Consider the following 25,110-nt stretch of genomic DNA (forward strand, 5'->3'; position numbering starts at 1 on the left):
TCTTTATCCATTCATCTATTGATGAATACTTAGGTTGCTTCCATATTTTGGCTACTGTAAATAATGCTACAGTAAACATGAGGTGCATCTTTTTGAATTAGTGTTTTAATTTTTTCTGAGTAAATACAGAAGTAGAACTACTGAATGGTATGGTATTTCTGTTTTTAATTTTTTGAGGAAACTGTAATGTTTTCCATAGTGGCTGTAACCAATTTAAATCCTCACCAACAATGCACAAAGGTTCCCTTCTCTCTATATCCTCATCAACACTATTTATTTCTGCATATTCTCTTAATTGGAAGTTCTGAGGGAAACCTGGAGGCAGTTCCATAGCAGCATTTGGTTGAGCCAAGCACCAGTTACCTAATGATCAACAGTAAATGTAGCATATATTTTGGTATCAGTTGGTGCTTTGTAATGGCAGCCTTTACTATCATGCATGTTTTATTTTCTCTTTGTTATGTTTTCCAGAGGGATAACCAATTGGCTGATGAAGTAACAAATGAAAAGTAATCTAACTCCACTGACCCGCTTAACCCTGGATGAGAACAATGGAAAGGAGTAGCCTTTTGCTTTGAAACAGTGGAACAGGTATGGAATAGCTCCTTTCATTGTTGCCTTCCTTTATTTCTTTGCACATCTATTTCCAGACCAGTTAAAAACAGCAAGTTGTTCCTGTTTTGAGAACACAGAATCGGAGTTATAGGAACAGGTACTGTGGGTTATTTCTAACATTTCCAAGTGGTCCCATCTTCAAGTCGCTGTTTATATAAGAATCAATGTGATTAAGAGATAATTATTTTTCTATAATGAGTAATTATACTAGGGAGAATTATTACTTTTAAACATAGGCTTAGTTAGCATTTTGGATATGTGTTTAGCTTTAAGATACAATGTTATTTGAATAAGGAAATTTTACTTCACTAAATAGATTTCAATGGAGGAATCACAAAAATAATAAGAAAATGGCAAAGTATGTTGGTTTCACCAATGACAGCCATTGAAAGTGTTTTTGCTGCATTTAATGATCTAATTTTCCTTGCCCACCATCATCTTCTCAGTCTTGAAGGAACGCTTTCAAGAAAGGTATAGCTTGATTTTTTCCAATTTTCAGAATTGACATAATAGATATAGATGAAGCATCTTTTGCTTTGAAAAGAATATTTTATGTCAACATGAAAATTTTAAAACAGCATTTGTAAAACTCCTGGAATTAGAATCTTTGAAATAAGTATTTATATTGAATTGTATACCCATCATCATCGGAGTGCTGAACCTTCTTTCAATTATATCTGTTATCAAAAGACAGATGAGCTATATGTGACTGAATAGTGGTCAGTGCTTTAAGAAATTATGATATTAATGGAATTGTAATGTACGAAAAAGTAATTTAAGTTCAGAAGATTAAATATCATGTACTGGATGATCAAAATTAAATTACTTAATAACTTTGCATGACAACATTTTTTTCTACATTGGATGGCTAATAGATGAGGGACTATGAATAAATAATAAAGACCTGAATTTTACATTGGAGTATTAGAATTCAAAAGGCTACAAAAAAAGAATTCATAAATATTATATTTTACATAAGGAATTTAAAAAAGGTATGGCTCCATTATTTAGTTTAAGGTTATTTAAGGAGAGTTTTTAGATGTTTTGACTATCACTCTGTAGTTAGTATGTTCTCAGGGCATATATCTATATTTATACATTTTTATACAACTAAGTTTTTCACTGAATTACACTGTTGCATTTGAAACTAGATGTCATCTACATCAATAATGTATGAAGTCTGGTTTCTATATCAGCATAGAGACAGGAAAGGAGCCATGTTGTTGCTATTTGATGTACAGAAGGCAAGTTTGCAGTTTTTTGGTCCCTTTATGTTATAGTCTGTAGAGTCGGCTAACAACTCACCACAGTGACCAACTATTGACCAACTATCTTTTTCTTGTGTTACAGTACTGATGTAAAAGCGCTTTTTTTTTAGTACTTTAATCAACAGACTTCATCTGTTTGAAAGGAAATCTTTTGGGAATAGGGCAAAGAAGGTGAAACATAATAATTTCCAAACTCTTTACAACAACCCACTCTGAATATTGTTCAATCCATACCATAAAGCAAGTCAGCTACTGGATTTTATTTAGTAGGAATAGATTACAGTGTTATTGGATTTCTAAAAAAGAAAAAAACATGATTTGAAAGAAATACATAAACCAAAGTAATAGCAAGTTTTCCTGGTGAGTTTCTATGTATGAAATTGAGAGATAGAATCTGCCTTCCTTTTTTCCATTAGGAAGAGGAATGTGTATAGAAGGATAGATCCTAGGCTGTTTCCATGACTATTCTCTGGAAAGGATTAAGGGTAGCCCCCAACTGACCCCATCTCTCTTTTCTATACCTGGGATAAGTTTGAAGGGAGTAGTCTTAGAAAAAAAAAGTCCCAGTCACAATGTCAGAATGTCCTGCCTCCTCTTTCAGCCCCCATACCCAGAAGTCTTCTTTTCTGTTGATTTATGCAAATAATGGTCAAGAAAGGCAATGGCTACCACGTCTATGCAGATCCAAGGTTAGGCTTACATGCGAGAGCTATAATAGAAATATATGCTAAGTTCTACAGAAATAAGTGGTAGTATTATTATCAGCTCAGATTTCATCTTTTCTGCGAAGTTCTCCCTAACATTCTCATTCAAGTTAACCACTCATTTTTGATTTAGTTACCCAACAGACATTTATCACACACCTAATATATCCCAGGGACAATGTTGGGCCTCTGTTGGCAGAAAACAGAATCCCTGTCTTCCAGAAAATTCCTTCATCTATCCTCAGTACTTGTTCAACCTCTAAACAGTAGTTTCATTATTGGCTTACAGTTTTGTATCTCATGTTAGTCTGAAATCTCCCCAAAGACTTGGCCTGCATTGCAGGCTTTGACTAAACAATTGAACTTCTGCTGTGAGTATTACCATAACCTGTTTAAAAGATTATCTTCCATAACCTGTAAATCCTTTTCCTGGATTAGTGACAGCAAGACCCAAGTAGGAAGGAATCAAAGCTGGTCATGCAGCATGATACTCACAACTGTGGAAATTGTGCATGTTTTGTTAAAATTGATTTTAGGACCATCTGTTGATTTATGGGAGCCATGGCATCTGAGAGATGGGTGAAGAGTGAATACATTTTTTCCCTCAAATTGAAACTATTTCTTTGGAATGCTGAATACAAAGATAAATAGATAAAACAAAAATAACTATTTGTCTTATTTTTATTTCTTCTTAGTGTTCCTGAATAGCTCTCCACAAACTTTCTTTATGAAAGGGTCTTAAGATAGATTTATCACTGCTCCTTTTATCTGTACTAGTAATGTTTACACAATATATATAAATGAATCTGTTAGAATATCTTAGTATATTATCGTTATTTCCCCCAAAGTATTAATTCCCAAGTATCAGGAAGCCACATTCACTTTAAAGGATGAGTAGGTGCAATAATTTAAGATTAGCCTCCTTTGGAAGTGCTTGGGGAAGCCCTGGTGGTGTTTAATTGAGAGAGTACATGACACTTAGGAATTTTGGTTAACAGTGACCAAAACCTAGTTAAAATATGCTCAAAAGAAAAAACGTGTGTAAAGTTGGGTATGGGGAGGAATTCTATTGGTTCCATCTGAGGAAGAGTTGATTGACAAGCTGTGGGAGTGGAAGAGTTGCAAGTGCACCCTGAAACAACTAGAACCACGGGATTGAACTCTACTGGCTCTATCTCCCCATCTTCCAGCCACTGCTCCTCTTCTTCAAATCAGTTTCAATTTCTCTCATTTCAAGCCAGCCAACAATACCTAAATTTTACATTTTACTGATTTTACCATCTGTGAGATTGTCCTATATATAAAAAAATGCTAGGGGAGGACTCTGATTGGTCTGCCTTGGTACCCACTCTTGGTCTACTCAACTGAGATCAGGTAAGACTGAGGCAAGTGTCAGGAAAGGCATATGTTGCAATGGGGACCTAAGCATTCCTCAGAGAAAGGACAACTAGTACACTAATAAGTAAAGTCTGCTACAATGATCTATGGCCCAAATTTCCCAAAAAGCATTTGTTAAGTTGGCTTAGATGATCTCTAACTCCATATCTTACAGTCCTAAAATTTCAATCATTAGTTGATATATTCTTAGTTTGTGACTCTGGGGATCTTGCTAACCAGTGACATCTTAAAATCTCAGAGAGACAAGTAGGATGACTGTGGCCCTACTCCTTGTCCACAAAGCCACACAGAAATCCCTACCTTCCAAACCCACTCATTTGTGGCATTTAGTATGACTTGTAGAAGCCTACTGGTTGCCTTCATTCCTGGCAACCACAGGTGTATGAATGGTGCAGAGCATCAGTATCCTGAGCATATCTCTGTGTGGTGGCAGTAGGACAGAGGAGACAGAGAAGGAAGTAGGGAGGGTGTCAGTTACTCAGGCAATTCTTCCTTCAATTGTGAATAATCAGCTGGTCTGTGGTTGCAGGATAGGGCTGACCTGTCAGCCTGGAATACAGAGATGAATGGCATACCCCAAGTCTTGAATTGCTTACTCCCTAGGAAGTTGTAATGGGTAGACAAGAAAGGTAAACTAGCACAGCAATGAAAATAAGTGCTGTAATTTACTGAATGGCTGCTAGTCAGTATGAGCATCAGTTAGATTTTGTTTTGTAGCTCGCAAAGTAAGGATTCCTTTTCCTCTTGGTGAAGGTCCCTGGGTGAACCAGGAATTTGGGACGAGGCTCCTTCTGGCCTCTAGGGACACTCTTTTCACAGGTTGCTAATTGAGGAAGAACAATGAGCTGTGCCACAAAACAAGCATTTATCCTTGGTGCCTCTAGGCAAGATTTTTGCCTCGGTCTTCCTTTTTTTTTTTTTAAAGTTTATTTTTTTGAGAGAGAGCGCAAGTGGGGTAGGGGCATTCACTCTTACAGCACTTGCTGTACAAGTCCCAACGCCAAGAAATGGACAATGATTTTCAAGGAACTTCTAGTCAGGGGAGCTTACAATCTAAGTAGCTTTTATTTTCCTTATTTTGTTTTTGTGGCAAAATTTAACATTTACTTTTTGAACTGTTTTTAAGGGTACTATTTAGTGACATCAAGTACAATCACAGTGTTTTCTAATCATCACTACTATTTCCAGAACTTCTTCATCATCCCAAACAGAAACTCTATGCCCATTAAATACTAATTCCCCATGTCCCCCTGCCCCTAATAACCTTTATTCTACTTTGTGTCTCTATAAATTTACTTATTCAAGATATCTCATATATGAGGAATTATACAATATTTGTCCTTTTGTAACTGATTTAGTTCACTTAGTATAATGTTTTCAAGGTTCATCTGTGCTGTGGCATGTGTCAAAATTCCATTTCTTTTTATGGCTGAATAATATTCCATTTTGTGTATGTACCATATTTTCATTCACCTGTTGATGGACATTTGGATTGTCTCTACCTTTTGGCTATTATGAACAATGGTGCTATGAACAATGGTTTATGTCTTTGTTTCTTAATATATGAATACACTGAATTATTACAGCAACTCCATGATTTTAGGCACATTCCTATCTCCAGTTTACAGATAGGGAAGGTCATGCAGCTGGTCATGGCCAGGCCAAATCGACTACAGTGCACTCTCAGAATTACATACTGGGCTGCTTTTAATAAAAGTAGTTATCTTTTTCTATCCTGTGATGTGGGCTTTATTATCCTTTTATAAATGAAGGTTTAGAGAGATTAAGTGGTGGATACAGGTAATGCCTCCAGGTATGCTTGCTTCTCTTCACCTTCCCTAGAGCCAAAGCACGGCAGGTAGATGGCTCCTTGGGTCAGATAGCCCAGCCCCTTCTTTATAAACCATAGGGAAAGGATCTATCTCAAGTGCAAAACCCATGAGCACTGTGGGGTCTTTGGCATCCATAGCTGCAGAGAAGTTCTAACCTGGCACTCAGATGATTTTTTCCCCCTGATATTTATAAAAGTTGTCTTTTATTGTAAAATGGAAGATTATTTCCATTGCCTAGCCAAATCGGGAAAACATACATAAAAGGAGCTATGCAAATTCTGGCAAACAAAAAAATCTACATATGCCTGACCTGTGAGGATTCATTTTCAACAATTCTGAACTAGCTGGGTATTTAGATTACATTTCTAACCATGTGGACAAAGCCATATTCCATTTGCATGGCTGCCTATAACCTTTAACACCCTGACTTGAAGCTCCACTTTTGGCTCTCCTAACCCTTTTCTCCTCTTCTTTTGTGGCTGGCACAAAAATGTATTTCAGATTGTCATTTTACAAAAGGTTAAAAATAAACTATCTTTTCTTTAGAGAGTGGGATCCAGTATGCATAACCTTCATGGCTATTTCCCCTCTTTGTTTTGCAGCCTGAGAAAATGGCATGTAACATACCTAACCAAAGACAGCGGACTATGTCTACATCTGGAGAAGCTCTATATGAAGTTCTTGGTCTGCAAAAGGGAGCATCAAATGAAGAAATAAAGAAAACTTACAGGTACAGAGGAAGTTCAGTGATGACATTTCTTATACTACTAGTGATAGTTATTTTGTGATAGGCATGTACTCCCAATTAAAGACATAAGCTTCTTGCCAAAACCAAGTCATCGGTGTTTTGAACCTGATGTTCCCTGTTCTACAAAATAGGCAGTTAGGAATAGACAAGTGTGACACTGACTTTTAAAAAGAATGCTCTCATGATTTGGGGCCTTAGGAAACAGAAGCCTGTGTTCTAGGCCTGCAGTGTCAGAGAGAGAGAGAGGTCACGGAGAATGACCAGGAGTTTTAACTTAACCCAAATGATAGACCATCATGGAATCTGGTAGAGGAATTTTAAAAAAGCTGGAGTGGGGGGAGCAGGGAGGGAGGCTTGTCACTATTCCTGTATTATACAGTATACTTTTCAAGTCTTCAATTTTGATTTTTCATACCTGATCTTGTTCCAAGTTAGCTATTTTTGGGAAAAACTCAAATATGTTTTTGTTTAAAGCTCCAAGGAATAAAAAAAAAAGTGTTGATTACAAAATAGTTTACTTACAGCACAAAATTTGGAAATTACTCAAAATGAAGACAATAACATTTATCCATAATTCTATCTCTAGCAGTAATTATTGATATTTTGTTTTTTTTCTCGTTTGTTTTTTTTTTTTGTCTAGAAAAAATCAGATTGGATTCATTGATACTCTCTATCTTTTCCAAGGTTCTATCATGAAAATATCTTGGTATTATTAAATATTGATTTTTTTAATGACCGCAGCCTATGGCTATTCTGTAATTATTTTATGAGATATTTTTTGAAGTTTAAGTTTTTAATTTTCCCCATACTTAATATCCCTGTACGCAAATCATGATGCCTATTTCCAAGTATTTCATTATTTTCTTATTGAGGAATAAAGATCTGCCTTTAGAGAGAAAAAAAATAAATGAAAATATAAAAGAAAGTTTCTCTTGATTTGACTTTGAATTAGGTTTTTAAAACTTATTGTACTTTATTTGACATATTGCAGTTTAGAATTTTTAAGTAGGCAAATTTCCTTTATGGATTTTGTTTTATTTGTCATGTTTAAAAAGCCACTCTCAATTACAATAAAAATACTAACCCATGTCTTATTCCAGTACATTTATAACATTTTTATATTAAATCTTTGACCCATTTGGAGTTTATTTTGATGTAAGTAATGAAGGTAGGAGTCTAGATTTATTTTTTCGCAAATCACTAGCCCACCAATATTTATTGATTTCACTGTTTTTACCTACTGATGGGAAATTCTTTGGCTTCGGATTGGAACCTTCACCATGTGCTAAACTGTGGTACCTGAAATGCCTTCAAGAAGCATGTGCTGGAGAATAAATGACAGAGGTGAAATTGCCATTTGTATCCAAATAGTTACATGAAAATGGTCAAGGAGTTTAATCAAAGTCAATATCAATCTTCTAGTTTACATTTCACTTAGGGTGCTGCAGACAGTAAGTCTTCACTGTTTCACTGCTCCCCAGAGTTATTTAGGAGTGTGTGGAGTGTGCCTAGGAGCTGCTCAGCCTCCTGTGGGTGGAAACCCATAGCTGAGAGTTGCTAAACTTGACCCTTAAGGCTTCAGGCTGAGACACCATGCTGGAGGTGGGGGCTTGGAATCAAAGCAATTGCACGGCAAGCTTACTACCTCTAAAGATGCTTCCCAAAATGAGAAAAAAAGTGATATCTAACTACCTTGTAAACTTTAAAACCCACTTTACTTTACAAATGTGACTTTTAATTGCCTCAATTAATTTTGTAAGCTAAAATTTCAGGTCATATCCTAATTAAGGCACTAATTATGCTGAGTTGTTTGCAAGTTTAATAATTACAACCTAAAGTCTTTTCATGTAATCAGCGTCTTGCTATTAATTTTGTTTTAATGTCATACAAATATCATTTTTTTCAGCTGATTAAGGTGATAGTATGCTGCCAAAAGCATCTACTTCTATCTAAATTACACATTTGTATTCTGCAAGTTATTCAAAATGTATGAGCAGGCTGAAAATCCACTGAGAACATTATTCTTACACTTAGAGACCGGGATCAAAGCAGTCACAATACAGTGAAATTAAAAGTCAGTGAAAGTTGGGGCGTCTGGGTGGCTCAGTCGGTTAAGGGTCCGACTTCAGCTCAGGTCACGATCTCGCGGTCCGTGAGTTTGAGCCCCGCGTCGGGCTCTGGGCTGATGGCTCAGAGCCTGGAGCCTGCTTCCAATTCTGTGTCTCCCTCTCTCTCTGCCCCTCCCCCGTTCATGCTCTGTCTCTCTCTGTCTCAAAAATAAATAAACATTAAAAAAATTTTTAAAAAGTCAGTGAAAGTTAATAAAATGACAAATTATTGAATCCATACACTGCTTGACCACTGTTGCAATTCTTGGTTGTGCCCCTGAAAGCAAATCTGAATTAGAAGATTTCCTTCTTCTTTTACATTTTATTTTTGACTAGATAATATATTCATCTGATTAAAATGAAAATATGCAAGCACATATACAAAAAAGAGTTTCTCTCCTGCCTCATATTCTCCAGATTCCCTCCTCAGGGAAGGCAATTTTTGTGTACCTGTCTAGAGAGATTTTAGGCCTATATAAGCTTACATAGAGACCTTCTGATCTGAGCAAAATGATGTAGACTTGTTTGTCTCTGCTTCTTCTTGCCAACCATGACTAAAAGCTTTGGAAATAACATAAGAGACAACTAAAAGGTAGAAGGAGGAAGATGAATTAGTTAGGGACCAGAGGACCAAGGGAACAACACAGTGGCATGGCATTCAAGAGAAAGTAACCCAGACCCAGCCTTTCCTGACACCAAATCTAGCAAGAGAAGGCGGCCAAATAGCTTTATGCTTCCTCCAAACTGAGTAAGAGTCCTGCCAATAATTCTAGCCTAGAGGAAATAGCAAGGGGAACCAACTAAATGTTCCCCTAACAATAACCCACAAAAGAACTTTCCCACCAGGCAGAGACTCCCCTCTCCCAACCCAGAGACTCCACTTGACAGGGGACATTAGCAAGCAGGTTCCTGCCACAACAAGCACCCAGTCCCAAAAGTGCTTCTTGTCTCTGCAGGCTGGAGATTCCCTTCCTCCACCTAAAGGCACCAGACCACTCATCTCGGAAAGCTCCTTCACTTTCTCAACTAGTACCAACAAGTACCAGTGGGGGTCCCAGAGGCAGGAGAGAAACCAAGAAGACCAACATAGTACTATCAAGTCTCTGAAAATTAGACTATCATTGGAACCACAGCCCATAAAAAGTAGGCTATCACCAATATGTTAAATCTAAACAGAGTAACGGTCTGTTAAAATAAAAAATTTAAGTAGGACCCAGAGTCTCCTCACTTAATAGCCAAAATGTCCAGATACAATTAAAATCATTTATCATACAAAAAAATAAAACAAGAAAATCTCAACATGAATAAGAAAAGATAATCCTCTGATTCCCACACTGAGATGAACCAGAGATTAGAATTATCTGACAAGTAGCCATCATAAGAAAAATTCAACAAGCAATTACAAATGCTCTTGAAACAAGTGAAAAGGGAAAATTTTGGAAAAGAGGTAGGAATTGTAAAAAAGAACCAATGAAAATTATAGCACTGAAAAATAATAGAAATAATAAAAACGACTGATGAGTTCAATAGCAGAGTGCAGCTTACAGAGGGTAGAATCAGTGAAGTTGAGGACAGATCCATAGAATTTACCCAATCTGAACAACAGAGAGAAAATAAACCAAAAACAAACAAGCAGGGCCTCAGGAACCTGTGAGACCATAACAAAAGATCCAACATTTGTAACATTGGTGTCCTAGAAGAAGAGAAAGATAATGGGACTGAAAGAATATTCAAAGACATAATGACTGAAAATTTCCCAAATACAACAAAACATATAAATCCACAGATCAAGCACCTAAGTGAATTAGAAATAGGATGAATTCAAAGAAATCCATGCCCAGACACATCGTAATTACACTTCTGAAAACTAAAGACAAAGAAAATATCTTGAAAGCAGCCAGAAAGAAACAACACATTACCTATAGGGGGATGCCAATTCAAAAGACAACAGATTTCTCATCTGAAATAACAGAGGCCAGAAGAAGTGATACACTGTTTTTCAAGTGCTGAAAGAAAATTACTGTAAACTGCAAATTCTGTATTTGATGAAACTATACTGCAGGAATTAAGGGGAAATAAAGACATTCTCACATGAAGGAAAACTAAAAGAATTTGTCACTTAGCCAGATTTACTCTTCAAGAATGGCTAAAGGACATATTACAAAAGAAATAATAAAGGGAGAAATCTTGCATCATTAGGAAGTAAGAAAGATCAATGGAAAGGCAGAAATGTAGGTAAATACAATATACTATCTCCAGAAATTTTCTAAATTATATATGACAATTGGCACAAAAATTATAACACTATCTGATACTCAAGACAATGATATTTAAAAGTGGGGAGGATATGGAAACCTAAATGAAGTTTCTGCACTTCACTCAAATTGGAAAACATTGATATCAGTAGAATGTGATGAGTTGTATATATATATATTCAACCACTAAGAAAACTATACAAAGTAATACGCTTCAAAACACTATAATAAGGCTCTTCAGCTCTGGGAGATTTCAGGGAGGTTCTAGCCACCAGATTTCCAAGGATGCCCTGATGTACCCAGACTCCCAGCCCTGAATAGTAGACTGTGGTGGCTCAAGATGCATCCCTATCGTAGCCCTAAAACAAAGCTACCTGATTGTGTTCTCTTTGGTAACTTGAATGAGGTAAATATAGTTCACCATTCTACTGCTGCTCAGCAAGCACTTCAGGTATGTAATTAGATCCTTCTTTTTTTGGTACTGACTGACACATAAAAATCCTTCACTCCAAATCCAGTAGATTGTTGATCTACACATACTGTTACCCAGTTATAATGAAGCCAGGAAGGCTGATCAGAGCATGTAGCATGTAGTATGTCTAGACTCTCTTAGATTCTTATTGACTTCGTAACAACAAGTCTAGTTCATTATTCAACAAATATTTATTGAGCACTGTTTTAGGCACTGAGAAAAGTGCAGTGAAAAAAGATGAAATCCCTACATTCTTGAAGCCTATATTCTGGGCTGGGGGAGTAGGGAGGCCTAAAAATAGCTAAATAAACTATACAGCCTATTAGATATTGGCAAGTACTATGGAGAAAAGCAAAGCAGGTAGTATTGATTTTAACACTAAAATCCCTCTGTTGCAGTGCATTTTAAGTATAAAGTAGCAGTTAAGAATGTAGGGTATGAAGTCAGAAAGACCTGGATTCAAACCCTTTCTCTTAACCTCATTTTATTCATAAGTAAAATGCAGATAACAGTACTGACCTCAGAGGGTTGTTAGGTTTGAATGAGGTGATACATGTAAAGTGTTTAGCCAAGTTTTGGGACACAGTTACTGGGCGTCACAAAAAAATACATAAGGCATCAGAGAAAAAGGCCTATAGAATGGCATTCTTCAAAGTTAGCTGGGGTATGAATACAAGGAGACTCTCCAAGGAATATGTGTGTGTGTGTGTGTGTGTGTGTGTGTGTGTGTGTGTGTGTGTGTACGCGTGTGCACGCTTCCAAGTGTATGTGTAAGAGTGTGTGCATGTGTGTATGTGCATATGGGTGACTGTGTTTAGATTCTGTGACATTTAAATTCTAGTGAATACATTTAAAAGAGTGTTAACAACTATTTTATTTTAACATGTTAATGTCTGTAATATGCTGAAAATTACACCTTTGCATCTGTTTTATCTTACAAAAAATTTAGATACCAAGTTAAAAATGTTGAAGGGACAATTTCTCAAAATTACTTTAAGGAACACATAAGCAAAAAATTAGAACCTAATTGAGAGAGAGAGAGAGAAAGAGAAAGAAACCTAAACATCATACCCAAAATGATTACAAGGAGCCATTTAGGTAAATTTGGGAGAGAGGCCTGAGGGCCTTCCCTGAGGCCCTTTGTAGGTCCGATGTTGTTCAATCAGAGCATAAAACCCTCACAGGTTGTGAAATTCACTCTCCTTTTCTCCCTCTCACATTCCATGAATTCCCTGAGGTCAGGCATTATGTCTTGTCTTCCACTGCACTTTTATTAGTTCTAGCTAATATTTACCAAATTCAAAAATGGTTTGGTCAACAAAATGATTTTGCCTGTGGTATATGTGTCTCTTTAATTATATTCTCAGCTTCTTCAGGACCATTTCTCAAGGGTTTTGTCACCTAGATGAACGGGGAGTCATTCACTGACCCAGTAAAGAGAGGGACAGCTCACCAAAGAAAGACCATAGTTTCAGATTGGGACACAGTGCATTTTTTTTATGGCTATAAGACCTTCAGGTAAAATGTAGTTAGGGGATAAAAAGGGAAAACTCTGAGAAAATAGAGCCAGTTATGTAATATAGAGAATGTGAGTCTTGAGTATTCAAAATCTCATATGCAGCTTAAATGTTAGTTTTTATTTACACTGATGTGTGCATTTTTGTAACAAGGTTAAGTTACAAGATTAAGTAACAAGTTAAAAATGTTGAAAGGACAATTTCTCAAAATTATTTTAAGAATAGATTAATATGCCCAAAAAGGAAGCCACCTGGTTCTTCTAGTGTTTTGGGGACAAGAGCCTAGCAAAGTGCTGGCCTACTAGATGAGAAATCAGACAAAATCTAGCCCTTCCTTAGCCCCTCAGAATACCACAAAATCAGAGTGAGCTAGTTTTATACATTAGCACCTGGGTTTCTGTGCTTCATGAAAGTGCTGAATTTATCCTTGTTGATGAGGTACCAAATATCCTGGTTCACAGGGCAGCAGGGACTTGATTTTTCTATTGCATTCAATTTCACATGGAACATTCTGGAAATCATCCTCCATCTCTGAAGAGGTGAGTTCTCAGAGTAGACCAACATGAGACAAATGTTATGTTCACAAGAAGCAGGAAAGTGTGTCATTTCCATAGTGATCTATGGCAACCTCAATCTGTGGTGCTCTTATCCATCTTTATTAGCAATTATAGGTCAAAACAGAGGCTGCTTATGAATAAAGTGTAAATGTCAGGGGAATGCATAGCTAATAGAAGAATTGTAAATATTTACAAGGCAAAGTGATGATTCAAGCTCACAAGATAAACTGAAATTAATCTCTATCAGTACTAATTTGTTTCCTGAATTCTAAAACCTTCCACTAAAAAGAAGAGTATATGAGGCTATGTCAGTTATCTTTCAGGTCAGGGGCATATCCTCCCTTCTCCCGTGGAAAATCTACTTGGTCCTCCCAGTTCTTCATGCAACTTCATTTGTTCCTGGGCACTACAATCATTATGATCAATGACTTTTCTTTCCATTAATTCATTCAATGCCTATTTGTATTGGATACTTATTTATATTATACTATGAGAAAATGAATATAAATATCTATCTATATATCTGTAACTACCTGAATACATGTAATTTGTACCACTTAAAAATCTTACCTTATAAAGAGTTAGACTTAGTAAGGTTAAAAGATATATACAGAATGACAAGCAAAATAAGGGAGACTGTGGTGAGTAAAATAGACTGACTTGAGTATAGAGTTCATATTAATCATTTAAACAAAAGTGAATGCTTCATTCCTTCATTCATTCTTGTCCTAGGTACTGTGCCAGTATCTATAAGGAAATCATTGTCACTGACCTCATGTAACTTGAGATATAATGCAGGAAACAGAAATGAATCAAATGTTGATAAAAATTAGTATATAATTACCAATGAGATAAAATATTTTGGGGAAAAAAAGCATTGCTCCATGAGAATTTATAACAAAGAAGCTAATTTTGGACTCAGGAGTATGAAAGTCTTCCCTGAGAAAGTGAATGCAGTTTTTCTTCACTTATTCATTCTTTTTTCTTTTTGCTCCTCTGACTGGATAATTTCCAATGTCCTATCCTCCAGGTTGCTGATTCTTTCTCCTACATGGTTGAGTCTACTTTTGAACTCTCTATTGAATTCTTCAGTTCAGTTACTGTATTTTCAACTCTAAGCTTTCTGTTTGGATTTTTTGATGGTTGCTATTTCCTTGTCAAATTTCTCATTTTGTTCATGTGTTGTTGTCCTAATTTTGTTTGTTTAGGTTTTCTTTTAGTTCACTAAACTTCCTTAAAGAGATTATTCCAAATTCTTTGACCATTCATAGATCTCCATTTCTTTAGGATCAGTTATTAGAACTTTACTAGTTTCCTTTGATGGTGTTATATTTACCTGATTTTTCATGATCCTTGATTCCTTTCTTTGGTACCTGTGCCTTTGAGTAGTGGGATTCCTATTCCAGACTTTACAGGTTTGCTTTGGCAAAAACAGTTTTTCACCAGTCAACTAAGTTTGGGTGTATCTGCTGATGATGTTTTTGAGCAAGTGGGGCCTCCTATTATGGCCTATTTGGGGGTAAAGCCACTGTCTGGGCTCTGAGGACAAGCAAGAGGGTCTGTGCCACTGGCTGAGAACAGCTGAATGGGACCATTGGCTTGGTTTCCTACCCAGTCAAGGGGTGTAGAATGGGCTCTGCAGTTGTCTGAATTTTCTGGTCAGGCTTACTAAATGGTCAGGACTGGGCATTGTATTCAGTGGTAGATGGGTTTATGAATTAGCTTCCCTGACCTGGCAGAGCAGCAGACCAGGGCTCAGGGCTTATACAGCTCTTTTGGGGGCCCAAATCAAGCCTGAGTGTGCACTGAATTCCCTGGTTATGTAAGGCCACTGGTTTTGCTCCACAGATGATAGAAGTTTCAGGGTATGTTCCCTGTTCAAGTGCCACTGTACAGAGGGCTATTGAATGTACTAGGCAACTTCTGTGTGCTCTGGTTAGCTTCCTTGGTAGGACAGGCTGAATGCTATATTTAGTGATGAGCAGGTCTATGAATTAGATTTCCTGAACAGACACAGTAGGGGGAGTAGCTCTAAAACTAGTACATTTCTTTTTTTTTTCTTTTTTTTTTTTTTTAAATACCTTTTTTTTTTTTATTTTTTAATATATGAAATTTACTGTCAAATTGGTTTCCATACAACACCCAGTGCTCATCCCAAAAGGTGCCCTCCTCAATACCCATCACCCACCCTGCCCTCCCTCCCACCCCCCATCAACCCTCAGTTTGTTCTCAGTTTTTAACAGTCTCTTATGCTTTGGCTCTCTCCCACTCTAACCTCTTTTTTTTTTTTTTTTTTTTTCTCCTTCCCCTCCCCCATGGGTTTCTGTTATGTTTCTCAGGATCCACATAAGAGTGAAACCATATGGTATCTGTCTTTCTCTGTATGGCTTATTTCACTTAGCATCACACTCTCCAGTTCCATCCATGTTGCATTTCTTTGTTGTCTTAAGTCAACCTAAGCTCCCCAAGCTCCCCGGCCAAACAGGGCTACTGGATTTACTCTGCAAACAATTGTCTCTGTCTTCTCTTCTCTCTGCTCAAACGGTGCTAGGCTGCACAGCTTCAAGTTGTTGCTGGCCCTCTGGTCAGATGGGGCTGGAGAACTTTCTCCACAAGGGGTGGGGTTATATCTCAGCCCCCTTGCTGAGACAGGTGGGAATGGGAGTGGATGATCCAGGCTCCTCTCAATTTCCCAAACAGACTCTAGTTGAGAGAGGCCAGGTACTACCCTTAGCCTTTCCTTTCAATTAATATGCCTGCCTGTGCACAACACAGGAAGCCTCCATGCCTGGTACTGGCATTGCTCTGCAGGTGATCAGCTCTGCCTGTCTACTTCTTGGCTCGAGTGCCACTGGGCTACACAGCTTTCAGGAGTTGTCAACAGCCTTTCTGATCAGATGGGGATGAAGGCACTCCCCACAGAAAGTGAGGCTGTGACTCAGCACCCTGCCTGGGTAAAAGCAAACCAATCTCTAGGCCTGGCAAAACTCCTCATTTGAGGATCCAAATCAGGCAAATCTGGACCCTGCCAAGTTCCCTGGTCAGAGTGCACCCCCAACTTAGTTCTGCAGATGAGCAAAACTGCTGGTTAGGATTACAACTTGGGCACTGCAGGTATGAACTCAGTCTCCCAAGTTCTATGTGCTGGTTGTTGTAATTGCCTTACTCCTTCATCATTACAGTAAGATTCCCAGTTCCTGGGCCCCAAAGAATCCCTTGCAATACTTGTGATTCAAGACTAGAGGAGAGCTCCTATAAAGTGACCCACAAGGCTGGGGGAGATTGGTTGTCTCCCCCTGGGTTCTCTTCATCCACTGGAGGAACCTGAGGCTCAGGGAGACCTCTCCACTTGGGGCTGTGCTGTCTTAGGGAGGGGGCAATGTGGTTAATGTGTAACCACTTCTCCTTCCTTCTAATGAAGTTTGTCTTGGTCTGAGGTGCAGGGGAGTGCTTCAGCCTCACCCCCATGTTCTAGGATTCTTTCAGTGTTGTCTTTTTTAAAAATAGATGTTAGTAGTTGTTCTTGCAAGGGGGAAGTGAAGTCAGGAACCACCTATGTCAACATCTTGGTAACATCGCTTCTATACTGCCTTAATTTTATTACAATTTACACCAATTTCTTGAAGGTAATAAAAAAAAAAAAGCCAGAAAGGCAAGCCCAAGAGTCACAATGAAGCAATGATAACAAGAATAATAAAAATAACCAATATAAATGGAATACTTATTATGTGCCAGGCACTGTGTTCAGTGATTTGTATTCATTTTTCTATTTAATTCTCACATCTCTAGTGTAGGTACTTTGTTATATTCATTTTACAGTTGTCTCAACCTCCTATAAGGGTAAGTTAAGTAGCTGTCCAAAGTTACACAGCAGTACATAGTGGAGTTAATACTGGCACTGGGTTGTCTTACTCTAGAACCCACTGCTTTCAATTACTGCATCTTTGATTTTAGAACAGCTCCCATGAATCCCAAAGATTCAAAGACCAGATTCTGAGTGATGAGTCATTCTGGAAAATGGAGTAAAGGTTAATGTCTGAGAAGAAAATCTAGGGATGAAATTCAGGGTTCTTATCCCCAGTTGGGATTTAAAGATGGAAGTAGGGAGAGGAATCCAGAATGAGCATAGAGGTTTAAGTTACAAACAATGTGGGTAAGTGGGTCCACTATTGGCACAGCCTGGGAATGACTGTACATCCCAGCTAATATGATATCTGTCCTTTCACTAGACAGAGTAGCTTTTGGTACTGACAGCAAGGTTCTGTATATTTGATAGTTAAAAGAGTAAGATCTGCCAAGGAATCCTTATAGGTCATAAGGTAAGGCAATGCACCTTTTCCTGGCAATACTATTAAGTCCAATTGCTTCTTAAGTCATCTGTTGATAAATTAAAATCATGTCATCATTCAGCATATGTTACCTTCCAATATTCTGCACCTTTAGCTATGCCTGATGGACTAAGTGCTTAATAAATAACTGGTAAATAAATGCATGAATAAAATCATAAATGAGAAAAAGCAATGTTTGTCTTCTTGTGTGCTTTAGCAATGGGCATTGAGCCAAATAATCTCATATAGTAATTGAAAGAAATTACGTGAACATAAATTTAAAAGCAGGGGTATGAAGGTACAACACTGTTAGACTTCATTAAAAATTGTTAATCTATTAGGTACCAAAATATTCCTTAAATCTTCTTAATGTCTATCAGTATTCTCCTAACAGAAGCATAAATAATCCAAATATACTTTCAAATGAATATGTTTTCCATAAACTTCAACACATTTTACTGAAATTGGTATAGACATTAAAACTATCAGTAGATGATTATGACAGTGAAAGTGGTGGAATAAGGAACTCTAAAAGTCAGCTCTTCCATAAAAACAACTAAAAATCTGAAAAGAACTGTCAGAATCAAACTTTTCAGAATCTGGAAATTAACCAAAAGCCTATGGCAATTGAGCTGTACTTATATATATATTTTAACATTAACTATTGATAAGAATGGTGATTTTCAGGGCATTTTAGGTTGCCTTAGTCCCATACCCTGCTTCTCAGCTCAGTGGTAAACTTGAAAATAACTGCTAGCACTCCCAGTAAAAATACTAGTAGTGGTACCAGAGGATTGCAAAAAGACATAATTTTCAAATAATTATCATTTGTTAATCTGTGTGGGCTCTCTGAAAAACCCACTCAAAAGGCTTGTCTTTTCTCACCTAAATCAAATTGTGTCAGCACTAAAGCTGACATGAGAGGGCAGGGGGGATATTTGTTGAAAATATTTATAGGAAAATTTTTAGTTATTGATACCTGAGGTAATGGATAACAGTTGGCACACCAGTAAACTTACTAAAAAAAACTTGGGAGAAAAGGCTGAAGAATGAGATGTTTTGGGGAAGTAGGGCTTTGAAAAGTTCTGACATATCCCAGGAAATCTAGAAGCTCCTCACCTGCTCACAGGTGTGCACACACTCAGGAAAGACTGGAGAAAGAACTCAAGAACTAGGGTTGCCTGGGGGGCTCAGTCAGTTAAGTGTCCAACTTTGGCTCAGGTCATGATCTCATGGTTTGTGGGCTTGAGCCCCGCGTCAGACTCTGTGCTGACAGCTCAGAGCCTGGAGCCTGCTTCAGATTCTGTGTCTCCCTCTCTCTCTCTGCCCCTACTCAAGCTCTGTCTCTCAAAAATAAATAAACATTAGAAACAAAGAAATATATGTGTGTGTGTGTGTGTGTGTGTGTGTGTGTGTGTATGCCTAACAACAAAGCCCCAAAATGCATGCAGAAAAACCTGATGGAACTAAAGGGAGAGACAGATAGTTCAACAATTGTAACTGGAGGCTTCAATACCTCACTTTCAATAGTGGACAGAACAACTAGGCAGAAGATCAGCAAGGAAACATAAGACTTGTACAATACTATAAATCAACTAGAATTACTAGACATCTATAGAACACTCTACCCAATAATACAAGTACATGTGGGATATTCTCCAAGTTTAACAATGTTAGGCCACAAAACAAGTATCAATAATTCAGAAACATTTAAGTCAAAGGAAGTATGTTCTCTTGTCACAATGGAATAAAATTTGAAATCAATAACAGAAGGAAATTTGCAAAATTCAGAAACATGTAGAAATTAAACAATACACTCCTCAATAACTAATGGGTCAAAGAAGAAATCACAGAGTAAATTGGAAATACTATGGGATCAATGAAAGAAAAAACATATCATACCAAAACATACGGGATGCAGTGAAAGCAATTCTCAGAAGGGAATTTAGAATGGCAAATGCCTACATTCAAAAGGAAGAAAGATCTCAAATAATTTAAACTTCCATTTTAAGAAACCAGAAGAATCACAAACTAGACCAAAAGCAGGAGGGAAAAGAGAATAGTGAATATTAGAGTGGAAATAAATAAAATAGGGAATAGAAGAATGAGAAAATCCACAAAACCCAAAACTGGTAATTTGAAAATACGGACAACATCGAAGTAGTTGCAAATGACAAGATTTTCTTCTTCTTCCAGACTATGGAGAGAGCGCCAATGTCCATCAACTGATGAATGGATAAAGAAGATGTGGTGTACATTCACAAAAATAAACTCAAAATGGATAAAGGACCTGAATGTGAGACAGGAAACCATCAAAACCCTAGAGGAGAAAGCAGGAAAAGACCTCTCTGACCTCAGCCGTAGCAATCTCTTACTTGACACATCCCCAAAGGCAAGGGAATTAAAAGCAAAAATGAATTACTGGGACCTTATGAAGATAAAAAGCTTCTGCACAGAAAAGGAAACAACCAACAGAACTAAAAGGCAACCAACAGAATGGGAAAAGATATTTGCAAATGACATATCGGACAAAGGGCTAGTATCCAAAATCTATAAAGAGCTCACCAAACCCCACACCCGAAAAACAAATAACCCAGTGAAGAAATGGGCAGAAAACATGAATAGACACTTCTCTAAAGAAGACATCCAGATGGCCAACAGGCACATGAAAAGATGCTCAACGTCGCTCCTTATCACGGAAATACAAATCAAAACCACACTCAGATATCACCTCACGCCAGTCAGAGTGGCTAAAATGAACAAATCAGGAGACTATAGATGCTGGAGAGGATGTGGAGAAACAGGAACCCTCTTGCACTGTTGGTGGGAATGCAAATTGGTGCAGCCACTCTGGAAAGCAGTGTGGAGGTTCCTCAGAAAATTAAAAATAGATCTACCCTATGACCCAGCAATAGCACTGCTAGGAATTTATCCAAGGGATACAGGAGTACTGATGAATAGGGGCACTTGTACCCCAATGTTTATAGCAGCACTCTCAACAATAGCCAAATTGTGGAAAGAGCCTAAATGTCCATCAACTGATGAATGGATAAAGAAATTGTGGTTTATATACACAATGGAGTACTACATGGCAATGAGAAAGAACGAAATATGGCCCTTTGTAGCAACATGGATGGAACTGGAGAGTGTGATGCTAAGTGAAATAAGCCATACAGAGAAAGACAGATACCATATGTTTTCACTCTTATGTGGATCCTGAGAAATTTAACAGAAACCCATGGAGGAGGGGAAGGAAAAAAAAAAAAAAGAGGTTAGAGTGGGAGAGAGCCAAAGCATAAGAGACTCTTAAAAACTGAGAACAAACTGAGGGTTGATGGGGGGTGGGAGGGAGGGGAGGGTGGGTGATGGGTATTGAGGAGGGCACATTTTGGGATGAGCACTGGGTGTTGTATGGAAACCAATTTGACAATAAATTTCATATATTGAAAAAAAAAAAAGAAGATGTGGTGTATATATACAATGGAATATTACTCAGCCATCAAGAAGTATGAAATCTTGTCATTTGCAATGATGTGATGGAGCTTGAGTGTATTTTGCTAAGTGAAATAAGTCAAACAGAAAGACAAATACCATATGATTTCACTCACTTGTGGAATTTAAGAAACACAAAATATGAATATATGGGAGGGGGAAAAAAGAAAAGAGAGAGAAACCAACCACAGAGACTCTTAAAGATACAGAACAAACTGAGGGTTGATGGAGGGAGGTGGGTAGGGGATAAGCTAGATGGGTGAAGGGTGTTAAGGAGGACACTTGTTATGATGAGCACTGGGTGTTGAATGTAAGTGATGAATTACTGAATTCTATTCCTGAAGCCAATATTGCACTGTATGTTAACTAACGAGAATGTAAATAAAAATTTGTAAAGAAAAAAAGAAAAAGATATTCCATGCTCATAGGTTGGAAGATTTAATACTGTTAAAATGTCCATACAACTGAAGGCAATCTACAGATTCAATGCAATACCTATCAAAATTCCAATAGCATTTTTCACATAAATAGAACAAAGAATCTTCAAATTTGTTTGGAAGCACAAGAGATGCATAATAGCCAAAGCAATCTTGAGAAAGAAGAACAAAGTTGAAAGTATCATGCTTTGTGATTTCAAGCTATGTTTACAAAGCCTATAATAATTAAAATAGTGCAATATTGGCATAAAAACAGACACAGATTCATGGATACAATAGAAAGCTCAGGAATAAATCCAGGCACATATGGCCAATTAACTTACAACAAAAGAAGCAAGAATATACCATGGGGAAAGAACAGTCTCTTCAACAAATAGTGCTGGGAAAACTGGAAAGCTACATGCAAAAGAATGAAACTTGACCACCATCTTACACCACACACAAACATCACCTCAAAATAAATTAAAGATCTGAATGTAAGACCTGAAATCCTAAAACTCCTAGCAGAAAACTTAGGCAGTAAACTCTTGGACATGGATCTTGGTGATGCTTCCTGGATTTGTCAACAAAAGCAAAAGCAATTAGAGCAAAAATAAACAAGTGGGACTACATAAAACTAAAAAGACTTTGTATAGCAAAGGAAATCATCAACAAAATGAAAAGTCAACTTACCTAATGAAAGAAAATATTTGCAAATCATATGTCCACTAAAGGATCAATATCCAAAGTTTATAAAGAAAATGTAAAACTCAATAGCAAACAACCAAACGATCTAATTTAAAAATGGGAAGAAGATCTGATTAGATAATTTTCCAAGAAGATCTACAGATGGCCAACAGTTATCGGAAAAGATCCTCATCACTAATAATTGGGAAAATGCAAATCAAAACCACAGTGATATACTAATAACAAAGTAGCAGAAAGAGAAATTAAGAAAACAATCCCATTTAAAATTGCACCTAACAGCCTCCCCAAATCTAGGAATAAACATAACCAAGGAGGTGAAAGACCTTTGACAACTATAAAATCTTTTTTTTTTTTCATTTTTAGAGCATGAATTTCTTTTTTTTATGTTTATTTATTTATTTATTTATTTAATATATGAAATTTACTGTCAAATTGGTTTCCATACAACACCCAGTGCTCATCCCAAAAGGTGTCCTCCTCAATACCCATCACCCACCCTCCCCTCCCTCCCACCCCCCATCAACCTTCAGTTTGTTCTCAGTTTTTAACAGTCTTTTATGCTTTGGCTCTCTCCCACTCTAACCTCTTTTTTTTTTTTTTTTTTTTCCTTCCCCTCCCCCATGGGTTTCTGTTACGTTTCTCAGGATCCACATAAGAGTGAAACCGTATGGTATCTGTCTTACTCTGTATGGCTTATTTCACTTAGCATCACACTCTCCAGTTCCATCCACGTTGCTACAAAAGGCCATATTTCATTTTTTCTCATTGCCACGTAGTACTCCATTGTGTATATAAACCACAATTTCTTTATCCATTCATCAGTGGATGGGCATTTAGGCTCTTTCCATAATTTGGCTATTGTTGAGAGTGCTGCTATAAACATTGGGGTACAAGTGCCCCTATGCATCAGTACTCCTGTATCCCTTGGATAAATTCCTAGCAGTGCTATTGCTGGGTCATAGGGTAGGTCTATTTTTAATTTTCTGAGGAACCTCCACACTGCTTTCCAGAGTGGCTGCACCAATTTGCATTCCCACCAACAGTGCAAGAGCGTTCCTGTTTCTCCACATCCTCTCCAGCATCTATAGTCTCCTGATTTGTTCATTTTAGCCACTCTGACTGGCGTGAGGTGATATCTGAGTGTGGTTTTGATTTGTATTTCCGTGATAAGGAGCGACGTTGAGCATCTTTTCATGTGCCTGTTGGCCATCTGGATGTCTTCTTTAGAGAAGTGTCTATTCATGTTTTCTGCCCATTTCTTCACTGGGTTATTTGTTTTTCGGGTGTGGGGTTTGGTGAGCTCTTTATAGATTTTGGATACTAGCCCTTTGTCTGATATGTCATTTGCAAATATCTTTTCCCACTCTGTTGGTTGCCTTTTAGTTCTATTGGTTGTTTCCTTTTCTGTGCAGAAGCTTTTTATCTTCATAAGGTCCCAGTAGTTCATTTTTGCTTTTAATTCCCTTGCCTTTGGGGATGTGTCAAGTAAGAGATTGCTACGGCTGAGGTCAGAGAGGTCTTTCCTGCTTTCTCCTCTAGGGTTTTGATGGTTTCCTGTCTCACATTCAGGTCCTTTATCCATTTTGAGTTTATTTTTGTGAATGGTGTGAGAAAGCGGTCTAGTTTCAACCTTCTGCATGTTGCTGTCCAGTTCTCCCAGCACCATTTGTTAAAGAGACTGTCTTTTTTCCATTGGATGTTCTTTCCTGCTTTGTCAAAGATGAGTTGGCCATATGTTTGTGGGTCTAGTTCTGGGGTTTCTATTCTATCCCATTGGTCTATATGTCTGTTTTTATGCCAATACCATGCTGTCTTGATGATTACAGCTTTGTAGTAGAGACTAAAGTCTGGGATTGTGATGCCTCCTGCTTTGGTCTTCTTCTTCAAAATTACTTTGGCTATTCGGGGCCTTTTGTGGTTCCATATGAATTTTAGGATTGCTTGTTCTAGTTTCGAGAAGAATGCTAGTGCAATTTTGATTGGGATTGCATTGAATGTGTAGATAGCTTTGGGTAGATTTGACATTTTGACAATATTTATTCTTCCAATCCATGAGCAGGGAATGTCTTTCCATTTCTTTATATCTTCTTCAATTACCTTCATAAGCTTTCTATAGTTTTCAGCATACAGATCTTTTACATCTTTGGTTAGATTTATTCCTAGGTATTTTATGCTTCTTGGTGCAATTGTGAAAGGGATCAGTTTCTTTATTTGTCTTTCTGTTGCTTCATTGTTAGTGTACAAGAATGCAACTGATTTCTGTACATTGATTTTGTATCCTGCAACTTTGCTGAATTCATGTATCAGTTCTAGCAGACTTTTGGTGGAGTCTATCGGATTTTCCATGTATAATATCATGTCATCTGCAAAAAGCGAAAGCTTGACTTCATCTTTGCCAATTTTGATGCCTTTGATTTCCTTTTGTTGTCTGATTGCTGAAGTTAGAACTTCCAGCACTATGTTAAACAACAGCGGTGAGAGTGGGCATCCCTGTCGTGTTCCTGGTCTCAGGGAAAAAGCTCTCAGTTTTTCCCCATTTGAGGATGATGTTAGCTGTGGGCTTTTCATAAATGGCTTTTATGATCTTTAAGTATGTTCCTTCTATCCCGACTTTCTCAAGGGTTTTTATTAAGAAAGGGTGCTGGATTTTGTCAAAGGCCTTTTCTGCATCGATTGACAGGATCATATGGTT

General features: G+C 37.5%; 1 protein-coding gene across 6 annotated transcripts in view; it reads left to right on the forward strand.

Moving 5' to 3' along the window:
- DNAJC5B (DnaJ heat shock protein family (Hsp40) member C5 beta) overlaps positions 1-25,110 on the forward strand; it is a 97,929-nt gene that overhangs the window by 21,559 nt on the left and 51,260 nt on the right. For 5 of the 6 annotated variants that reach the window (XR_006198099.1, XR_006198100.1, XR_006198098.1 and 2 more), the window contains 2 exons: positions 472-591; positions 6,420-6,547. Coding sequence is in view for 3 of the 6 variants with exons in the window: in XM_042923199.1 (XP_042779133.1) it covers positions 6,429-6,547 (119 nt within the window). In the remaining 3 variants the exon portion in view is untranslated. Of the gene's footprint in view, positions 1-471; positions 592-3,834; positions 3,962-6,419; positions 6,548-25,110 lie in introns of those variants that run through there. The other variant, XM_042923201.1, reaches the window with a different exon arrangement.

This window comes from Panthera leo, chromosome F2 (genome assembly GCF_018350215.1).
Source record: "Panthera leo isolate Ple1 chromosome F2, P.leo_Ple1_pat1.1, whole genome shotgun sequence".
Lineage (NCBI taxonomy): Eukaryota > Metazoa > Chordata > Mammalia > Carnivora > Felidae > Panthera > Panthera leo.